Raw genomic sequence first — 11,176 nt, 5'->3', positions numbered from 1 at the left:
TTAATTCAAATTAGGCTAAAGGGAACACCCTAAATTCTACTTCTTGAATCAGGTTCTTTGAGTTTCTTGGGTAGGTTCTTTCTAAGTCTTATTTTTAAATAAACAGCTTAAACTCAATATCCCCCAAAGCAGCTTCAGGGTGGCAGAACTTTGGTCCTTTCGGTCACATAGAGAAGCTAACTGAAGATGTAGTTATTGAAGTATAAACTCTCTGTCAAGAAACAAAGTCTGAAAACATGGGCCTTGTGTGTGTCATCATTTTATCACCCCCCTAGTTTTTCCTAGCTCTAAAACTCACCCAAAGTTCTGCATTCAGAATCCTCAGGGGCTCCTGAAAGATCCTGCAACGAAGCATACTTAGCCTCAACTGATCTGCCTATCTAGCAGTGGAAACTCACAACACTGGAGTGACTCAAAGGGTTAACAAACAGTGTGCTGCTGCAGAGTGGCAGGGAGAGAAGCCAATAGAGTGTCTAGCAGGCTGTACATTGGTGGCTGGGCTGGGAAAGGGCGTGGCCAAAGGGAACCAGAGGAAGTCTAGCGGGTGAGAGGGCGAGGAGGCTCTAAGTTCCTAGGAGGTGGGGGCTATCAGGAGAGCACGTGAGCACGCACCCTTTCTCCCGGTTTTCCTTTATTCTTAAGGGTTGGTAGCTGTGGGGACAGCCCGGGGTCGGTGTATGGCCACGGAGTTACGGTGTCCGGACTCCATGCCCTGTCACAACCAACAAGTAAACTCTGCCTCTACCCCAAGCCCTGAGCCGCTGCGACCTGGCGACCTGATCCCAGATTATGTGGGGGGAAACAGCACCTCCAAGGCCAAACCGACTCTCCTCACCAGTCATGCCCATTCTAGTGTATTGGGGGAGGGGAGCCCTCAGGCCTGCAGCAGCGCCAGCCTCAACCCGGAGCACAACTGTGGCAGTGGCAACTATGACGCATCGGCCGGCGACTCCCTCCTAAGGGACAGCCAACTCTCCTGGCAGATTGGGGCTCAGCTTAAGCTGCTACCCATGAATGAGCAGATCCGGGAGCTGCAGACCATCATCCGGGACAAGTGAGCCAAGAGCTGAAGGGGAGAGGGAGTTGGAGGGTCTTTCTGGAGGTGGGCGGGAATTAGAAGTAAAAGGGCTCAGGGTTAATTTTCTGGGCCTGGGGAAACTGGCTTGTGGCGATCTGGGCAGGGCTTTTACTTTGAAGGGCTCTCGTGACGCCTACCCTCTTTTTCCTAGTCCCAGTGTTTGACCTCGCTTTGTGTTTCCCCGAGGAAGGAAACCTTGTAGGTAGCCTCCTGCTTTCTCTTTGTCTCTTCTGAGCAATGAGGAATCCATTTCAGGCAGGTAAACGCACCTATGCTATTTGTCCGGTGCCTATCTACGTGGTAAATCTATAAAACTACCTGAGGTTATACGCTACCTGCAATCACCTCAGGCTCACAATAGAAATAAAGCCATTTCAAGGAAATTCTGTTGTGCTCAACAGGCCATCTGTCCCTTTGGGATTTGCTATTACAGATACCTGTTTGTCTAAGGTCTTTTAGTCTTGGAGTTGAGGTTTACTTGGTCACGTGCAAACTTGTCATCCAACTCTTACCAGGATTGTTTTACTGTAAACTTATAGAATATCGACTGTTTCCTGTATAATTAATGGAGGAAAAGGAGCCTAAAGGAGCCTTTGGTGCTCTTCCTAATCTCACAAGCTAAGGTAGCAAAAATTTCATGTTAAATGCTACTTTGAAATCTCAAAACTTATGTTGTAGATGGGGTTTCTCAAGGGTCATATGCACCATGATGGAACTATAGCTGGCTTCTATATTGGCAGAACTTTAAATGAGTATGTACTGCATGTCTAAAAATTAATTTTTTGGTGGATTCTTTGATCTTTTAAAATGACTACTGAGTTAGGACATCACTTCCTAAATCAGACTAGTAACCTTTTCTTAATACTATTGTAATAGGCTCCTAATTTGTTTCCCTGATCCAGTTTTTCTCTTTTCCACATGCATCCACACATTACAGAGCAACTGACCTTATTAATATCCCACTTTGATTAGATAACTGCCCAACTCAGCAGTTCTCTGGCTTCCGAGGGCCTACCATATAGGTAGGCTTCTACTCTCATCTGAAATTCTTTCTACTCCTCTGCATGTTCAAATCCTATCTATTCTTCAAGGTCAAATCCAGCATTAAATGTCCACCTCTGCCAAGAAGCTTTCCTTTAATCATTCTTCCTCTGCTATCTTCCCTGACCTTTTAAATGCATAATTCACCTACTATTTTGTATATTGTTATTTGTGTATTGATCTTATCTCACCTTTTAGATTTTAAGCTCCTTGAGGACAAAAAAATGTATTTTTTACATATTTGGATTCCAACCATGCCTTGTAAATAATAGATACTCGGTTACTAAAGGTTCTTTCTAAAGCTCTTAAAAATTGTAGTTATAAAACTATACTATTTGTTTTAATGAATCCATATTTAAAATCTGTGGTCATGTGATTTAATAGATGAAGTAGTGATCTTAAAATGTAGGACACATAAGCTTGGTAGTTGTGGTGGGGGAAACTGAAATAAAATTAACTGTAAAACAAAGAAAATAGGATGATGATTCTTGTTTCTATAGAACAAGTGTTGCTGGCCTTGAGTTTTGACTCCCTCTGCATCTGTGGATGGGCTTAGGGGCTTTAGTAAACCTTCCAAAATTATCTGGGAAATATTACTTGTATGTGCATTTTTAAAAATAAAATATTTATTGATATATAATTCACATTCCATATCATACACTGTTTAAAGTGTACAATTTAGTGACTTTCTAAAATATTCATGGCTGTGCAACCATCACACAATCAATTTTAGAACATTTTCATCACTCCGACAAGAAACCTCATACTCCTGAGCATTCAGCACCCATTTCTTCCCAACCCACCTGAAGCCCTAGACTACTTTATGACTCTATTGATTTGCCTATTCTGGACATTTCATACAAGTGGAATCATACAACATGTGATGTTTTGTGACTAGTCCCCCCCCCCCCCCATTTAGCATAATGTTTTCAAGGTCTATTCATGTTGTGTCAGTACCCCATTCCTTTTTTGGCTGAATGATATTCCATGTTATGGATATATGACAATTTTTTAATCCATTCATCAAGTGATGGACATTTGGGTGATTTCCACTCTTTGGTTATTATGAATAACACTGCTATGAACTTTTGCACATGTGCCTTTTTTATGGGAAAGGGTTCCTTAGATTTCATTAGATTTTTACATGAGGATGTAAGAGTAAAGCATTGCTGTAGAACTTGGAAAGGGCATGACATTCAGCATTCATATATGACAATATCAGTACCTGATTTTATTACATTACTTAGAAAAGCCTGGGTAGTATAGTAAACCTGGGTGTAAGGGAAACATTTTTTTTTCTGAGTTTGGAAGGGGACATCAGTATCCATAGTGATCTTAGGCAAGATGTTTAGCATCTCTGTGTTTCAACTTTATCATTTGTAAAATGAGGATGTTGGCAGTGTTTCACGGGGTTCCTGGAAGGCCAAAAGAAGATATTTTACTATCTGAAAATTTGTTATAAACAGTGAAGAGCTGTGCACATTTAAGGTATTTCAAGATTTCACATTTGGATTTGTGCATGGTTCTGATTGCATCCATAAGTGCTGGTTTCTTGAGCTTCCAGGAGATAGTAAAAGAAATTAAATTGTACATACAACTCACATTGTTATTTAAAAAAACAACACCAAGAGATTCTAGATAATTTTTATCATGCTATGATACAGTACGGAAAGACGCACTATGATTTTTGATAATTAATTGATGCTTAGTTGCTTAGGCTGCAGACAGTGTTTTAGTTTTGTTTTTGTTAATCAAATCTGTTAAGAGAGGCCTCTTTTGCTTTTATCTTCAAAAATTGGCATCTCTCAACATTAAAAAGACCTGCTTCATCCCATTTAGGGGTTTGTGTAGCGTACCTGTGGTAAGAGGAACTATATTTATTTAGGTCTAGTTATAGAAGGTGCCATCACTTAATCATATGCTGTCTTCCTCGAGGCTTTATACTCTTCTCTATTTTGATGTGACATCATATGATGGGGATGTCTGATAATAGAAGACATTGTAGTACTTGTTATTCCTTTTATTTTTTTTTTAAATATTTAGTGCCTATCTAGTGAAGGGATTGCTTTCTGAATTGACTTTGCTATGGGGAAATAGGGTTGAGCCAGGAGGAATGCATGTTGTTGTAACTATATAAAGCAGGCAAGATTGAGAAAATGGGACTGATTAAAAATGTGCAATATTTGAAACATTTTATGTTGGTTATATTGTGGAATATCAAGGAAATGGTTTTTTATCTCACTGAGAGTGCAGTAATTAAAAACGTCAATGGTCAGATAATTTATTGTTATACATGGGTCACACAAGAGAAATGACTCCTTCAATTCCAATTTCTATTGTTGCAGTGGGTTAAACCACACATACTTCCCCTGCTGCTACCTTTTTGTTCTAAACCCAGGAAAATCTGAGTGTAATGCACTTTTCCCTTATTGGTCATGACCTCATAGTTAAGGCAATACAGTATATTTAAAAAATAAGCGTCCCTCCCTGTTTTTTTTTCTTTTGTCTCCTGAAACATTCAAGTAAAGCTGTTTCATGAGCAGTCAAATATTTGAATATTTCCTATATACTTATTCTCAAAGGGGGGTTGCCATGGCCTCAGTTTGAAGCTTGTATGAAAGTTGAACCATCTTAGCAAGTTTAGTCTGTGAACTAGCATTAAAGAAAGAGTACATTCAGTCTTGTGACTTTATTTTAGTTACCTGGAGTGGAGAAAATTAACGTTAGGCTGTATGAACATCCTGTGCAGTTCTAATGTGAGTGCAGCCTAATGTGATTTGAGTAATCTGATTAGGTAATATAATATTTTTAACCAAAGCTGTGCAACTGAAGTGCCTGGGGAGTCTTTTTTCTGTTTTTACTTCTCATTCTTAGTAGTCTTGGGTGGAACCTGACCACCTGTAGCTTTACAAACACCTCTGGTGATTGTGCTGTGCTCAGGCTGGGCCACTGCCTTTTGTATAGTGATTTGCCTGGCTTCAAATTTAAGATATAGGCTGAATCAAGGATTCCACACACTAAACAGAACTAGCCTAGAAAGCCTGGCCTGGCATCACCCTGAGACAAGAGAAATCTCAGAACTTTACCCTTCAAATTGGACAAAACCAAAATGTCCACTACAGAAAACACACACACACACACACACACACACACACACACACACACACAAAAAAAAAAAAAAAAAAAACCCCAAAACTGTCACCTGCAAGTTGTTTAAAACATGGATATGTTTTTGGTTTCCCTGAGTATTTCATGTGAATTTTCCTACTGGCTTTTAAGCTAGGAGGGAGGAAGTTGCCTCTCTTAACTATACATACTTCTGTTATAATATTTATTGGGCATACCCTAGTAATGTCTCAGGAGCTAGTCTGGATCCCAAGGAGGCAGAAAGGTCTGGCCTGTCACAGTACCTAGCACATAGGGGTATTAATATTGCAATCATTATAAAAAATACACTTCTGAATGACTGAAACCTGGGTTCTAAGGGAAAGTAATAGTTTCTCTTTATTTTTACCTGATTTTGAATGTTTACATTGAACTTTGCTTTGAGGTACAAGTAAATAATTAATGACAGTATTTTATGAGCTTTTAAGGAGGTATTAAAGAGCTGTAGCCTTGATGACTTGCACCTGGCAGTTAGTAAAAGCTATTTTTTTCATTTTTAAAAGTCAGATTAGATTGGCTCCAAGTACTTCACCAGGGGTATCTATAATAATAAAAGTGTAATATGCTAATTAGACCGGACAGATGAACGAACTTCTGGATGTCATTCCAGATGTCCTTCCAGACAAAGCCGCTGTGGTGGGCAGTTAGGGGCAATCAGGAAGGCAGGCAGAGTGGTTAGGGGCGATCAGGCAGGCAGGCGAGTGGTTAGGGGCAATCAGGCAGGCAGGTGAGTGGTTAGGGGCGATTGGGCAGGCAGGTGAGCAGTTAGGGGCAAACAGGCAGGCAGGTGAGCAGGTAGAGGCAATCGGAAAGGCAGGTGAGTGGTTAGGAGTGATCAGGCAGGCAAGTGAGTGGTGAGAGGCAATCAGGCAGGCAGGCGAGTGGTTAGGGGTGATCGGGCAGGCAGCCAGGCAAGCCTTTAGGAGCCAGTGGTCCCAGATTGCAAGAGGGATGTTCGACTGCTGGTTTAGGCCTGATCCCTGCAGTTGGACATCCCCCAAGGGGTCTCGGACTGTGAACTGTGAGAGGGTAAAGGCTGGGCTGAGCCCCCCCCCCCCCCCCCAATGCACGAATGTCATGCACTGGGACTCTAGTGTTTTTATGAGAGTGAAAGAAGGAGCAGTAAAATCATTTATAAATCATCTGCATACCATGACCAACCTTGGAACTATTCGTTATTTTAGTGATTGCATAGCAACAAAGTAACTATGGAAATAGAGTTTATATGTTTAGAGCTTTCACTACAAATTAACTTTAAATGAAATATTCCTTTAGTTTAAATCTGAAAAAAAAAACCCTTTTATGTTCTACTTCCCTTTTACCTGTTGCTTAAAAAACTATAAAAAACTCCCCTACTTAAAACTCTGCACTGTCTTTCATTATACTTGGAATAAAATCCAAACTCCTTAAAAGAAAACACACAACCTAATGAATGGGAGTAGATATTAACTAATGATACATCTAATAAGGGGTTAATCAAAATATATAAGGAACTTATGCATCTTTTTTTTCCCTATTTTTTATTAAGGTATTATATGTGTACATATCTTACCATCCCCCCCCCCCCCATACATGCCCTCACCCCCCAGTGTTTTGCATCCATTGGTTATGCTTGTATGCATGCATACAAGTCCGGTTGATCTCTTATCTCCCGCAACTCTCCCTAACCTTCCCGCTGTAATTTGACAGTCTGTTTGATGCTTTACTGCCTCTGAATCTAGCTTTTTGTTCATCATTTTATAATGTCCTTTATTATCCACAAATGAATGAGATCATGTGGTTTTTTTTCTTTCATTGACTGGCTTATTTCACTTAGCATGATGTTCTCCAGTTCCATCCAGGTTGCTGCAAATTGTAAGAATTCCTTCTTTTTTATGGGAGCATAGTATTCCATTCTGTAGATGTACCATAGTTTTCTGATCCACTCATCTGCTGACGGGCACCTAGGCTGTTTCCAAATCTTAGCTCTTGTAAATTGTGCTATGAACATAGGGGTGCATATATCCTTTCTGGTTCGTGTTTCTAGTTTCTTGGGATAAATTCCTAGGAGTGGGATTACTGGATAAAAATGAGAGTTCCATTTTCAGTTTTTTGAGGAAACTCCATACTGTTCTCCACAGTGGCTGCAACAGTCTGCAATCCCACCAGCAGTGCACAAGGGTTCCTCTTTCTCTGCACCCTTGCCAACACTAGTCGTTTGTTGATTTGTTGATGATACCAATTCTGACAGGTGTGAGATGATACCGCATTGTCATTTTGATTTGCATCTCTCAGATAATTAGTGACTTTGAGCATGTTTTCATGTGTCTCTTGGCTTTCTGTCTTCTTTTGAAAAGATTCTATTTAGGTCAGTTGCCCATTTTTTTATTAGATCATTTATCTTCCTTTCATTAAGTTGTATAAGTTGCCTGTAGATGTTGGAGATTAAACCATTATCAGTGATAACATTTGCAAATATGTTCTCCCATACAGTGGGCTTTCTTGTTTTGTTGATGGTTTCTTTTGCTGTGAAAAAGTTTTTTATTTTGATGTAGTCCCATTTGTTTATTTTCTCTATAGCTTCCATTGTCCTAGGAGCAGTATTAGTGAAGAAGTTCTTTTGGCATATGTCTGAGATTTTCTGCCTGTGGATTCCTCTAGTATTTTTATGGTTTCCCGTCTTATGTTTAAGTCATGTATCCATTTTGAGTTTATTTTTCTGTATGGTATTAGTTGGTGATCTATTTTCATTTTTTTTTTGCATGTATCTGTCCAATTTTCCCAACACCATTTATTGAAGAGACTGTCTTAACTCCATTGTATGTTCATGCCTCCTTTGTCAAATATTAATTGAGCATAGTGGTTTGGGTTGATATCTGGATTCCCTATTTTATTCCATTGATCTATATGTCTGTTCTTGTGCCACTACCAGGCTGTTTTGAGAACAGTGGTTTGTGATACAGCTTGAAATCTGGTATTGCGATCCCTCCTACTTTATTTTTCTTTGTCAGGATTTCTGTGGCTATTCGGGGTCGTTTTTTATTCCAGATGAATTTTTGGAGAGTTCTTTCTAGGTCTGTGAAATATGCCATTGGTATTTTAATGGGAAGTACATTGAATCTGTAGATTGCTTTGGGTAGTATGGACATTTTGATGATGTTGATTCTACCAATCCATGAACATGGTATGTTCTTCCATCTGTTTATGTCTTCCTCTATCTCTTTTTTCAGTGTCCTGTAGTTTTCTGCGTATAGGTCTTTTACCTCCTTGGTTAAGTTTATTCCTAGGTATCTTAATTGTTTTGGTGCAATGGTAAATGGGATTGCTCTTTTAGTCTCTCTTTCTGTAAGTTCACTATTGGTGTATAGAAATGCCATAGATTTTTTGGCATTAATTTTGTATCCTGCTACATTGCTGAATTCATTTATTAAGTCTGTTAGTTTTTTGATGGAGTCTTTTGGGTTTTTTTATGGACAATATCATGTCATCTGCAAATAAGGACAACTTTACTTCTTCTTTTCCAATTTGGATGCCTTTGATTTCTTCTTCTTGTCTAATTGCAATGCCTAATACTTCCAGTACTATGTCAAACAGGAGTGGTGAGAGTGGGCATCCCTGTCTTGTTCCTGTTCTTAGGGGAAATGGTTTTAGTGTTTGCCCATTCAGTATGATGTTTGCTGTGGGTTTATCATATATAGCTTTTATTATGTTGAGGTATGACACTCCTATTCCCACCTTGTTGAGAGTTTTTATCAAGAAAGGGTGTTGGATTTTTTCAAATGTTTTTCTGCATCAATTGATATGACTGTGATTTTTATCTCTCAATTTGTTTATGTGATGTATCATGTTTATTGATTTGTGGATATTGTACCATGATTGCATTCCTGGGATAAATCCTACTTGGTTGTGGTGTATGATCTTTCTGATATACTGCTGGATCCTATTTGCTGGAATTTTGTTGAGGATTTTGGCATCTATGTTCATGAGGGATATTGGCCTGTAATTCTCTTTCATTGCGTTGTCTTTATCTGGTTTTGGTATTAGGGTGATGCTGGCTTCATAGAAGGAGCTTGGAAGTGTTCCTTCCTGTTGAATTTTTTGGAATAGTCTAAGGAGGATAGGTTTTAGTTCTTCCTTGAATATTTGGGAATACTCCCCTGTGAGGCCGTCTGGCCCCAAGCTTTTGTTTGCTGGAGGTTTTTGATGACTGCTTCAATTTCTTCCACAGTTATTGGCCTATTGAGCTGTTTAGATTCTTCCTGATTTTGTTTTGGAAGGTTATATTCTTGTAGGAATATGTCCATTTCCTCCAGGTTGTCTAGTTTGTTGGAATTGAGTTTTTCGTAGTATTTTTTAACAATACTTTGTATTTTGGTGGGGTTTATTGTTATTTCACCTCTTCCATTTCTGATTTTGTTTATTAGGGTCCTCTCCCTTTGCTTCTTGGTGAGCCTGGCTAGAGGTTCATCAATCTTGTTTATCCTTTCAAAGAACCAGCTCTTGGTTTTGTTGATCTTTTGTATTGTTTCTTTGGTCTCTATGTTGTTTATCTCTCCTCTGATCTTTATTATTTCCTTGCTTCTGCTTACACTATGCTTTTCTTGTTGCTCTCTTTCTAACTCTGTGAGTTGTAGGGTTAGGTAATTTATTAACATTGTTTCTTGTTTTTTTTTGCAGTAGTGTTGTAGAGTTATGAACTTCCCTCTCAAGACTGATTTCGCTGTGTCCCATAGATTTTGGATTGTTGTGTTTTCACTGTCGTTTGTTGCCATGATGTTTTTTATTTCCTCCTTGATCTCTCTGGTAACCCAGTCATTGCTTAATAGCATGCTGTTTATTCTCCATGTGTTTCATTTCTTTGGATTTTTTTAAAATTTATTTTTAATTACTTTATTGATTAAGGTATCATATATTTGTCCGCATCCCCCACATTCCCATCCCAAACTCCTCCCTCGCATGCCCCCACCCCCCTGTTGTCCTTAACCACTGGTTAGGCTCATATGCATGCACACAAGTCCTTTGGTTGATCTCTCCCCTTTATCCCCACCCTCCCCTACCCTCCCTCTGAGGCCCGACAGTCTGATCCATGCCTCCTTGTTTCTGGGTCTGTTCTTGTTCATCAGTCTGTGTTGTTCATTATTTCCCTTAGATGAGTGAGATCATGTGCTATTAGAAATACACTTATAAGAACCGAAAATGAGAAAAGCAATAATGGTTATGCTGACAGGCAAATGAATCAGTCTGTAGTGAGTTTCTTTCTGGGTCAACAGTTCTTTTGAGACCCAATTTCAATGTCAACAGTTCCTTATGTGTACATGTCAGCAATGACATTTCAGTTCTGGATGGTGGATAAATGTTGTTAATGCAGGTCCAACTCTCTGGTTTGGTCCTGGGCAACCTGCAGTGATGCACAGCTGCTAACAGCTAGTATGGCAAGGCGACCTCGGTGTCTTCCATCTCTGGACTGCTTCTCTTCTGTCTTCATGGTTGGAGTAGTTCTGTCGATTCCTCTCTGTTTCTGGAATCCACATGGTCTCAGAGTTTTTTTCTGAAAATATACAATAATATTCTTGACCAAAAGTTAATAAAGGAGTATTTTCTATAAATTTGACTTGGGATCCTATTTCATTTTTTGCCCAAATGATTTTCCTCTGGCTTGTTTTGACACCTTGTGTGTTTTTCATGGGTGTCTTGCTTTTAGCCTTACAATTAATTTTCTAAAGTATTAATTTTCTAGATATAATTTACTTACAAGTTATTTTTCCTTACATGATATTCTTCTACTATCCCCCCCTCTCCTTTCTTGATTTAAATATTAGGAGGCTTTTGAAAATTTTATAATGTAGTCTTGATGGCTTTTAAATTTTAATTATTTGCACTATAATATTACTGTTTTAGTTTCATTACGTGGTG

General features: G+C 39.1%; 1 protein-coding gene across 2 annotated transcripts in view; it reads left to right on the top strand.

The window, feature by feature from the left end:
* The first annotated feature begins 528 nt into the window (after positions 1-528).
* UPRT (uracil phosphoribosyltransferase homolog) overlaps positions 529-11,176 on the top strand; it is an 83,755-nt gene continuing 73,107 nt past the window's right edge. For both annotated transcript variants that reach the window (XR_013813199.1, XM_079764775.1), the window contains exon 1: positions 529-1,054. Coding sequence is in view for 1 of the 2 variants with exons in the window: in XM_079764775.1 (XP_079620901.1) it covers positions 678-1,054 (377 nt within the window). In the remaining variant the exon portion in view is untranslated. The remainder of the gene's footprint in view (positions 1,055-11,176) is intronic.

This window comes from Cnephaeus nilssonii (assembly GCF_951640355.1).
Source record: "Cnephaeus nilssonii genome assembly, chromosome: X".
In the NCBI taxonomy this organism is placed as follows: domain Eukaryota; kingdom Metazoa; phylum Chordata; class Mammalia; order Chiroptera; family Vespertilionidae; genus Cnephaeus; species Cnephaeus nilssonii.
Note: the sequence above shows the minus strand (reverse complement) of the source record. Positions and strands in the feature narration are given on the sequence as shown.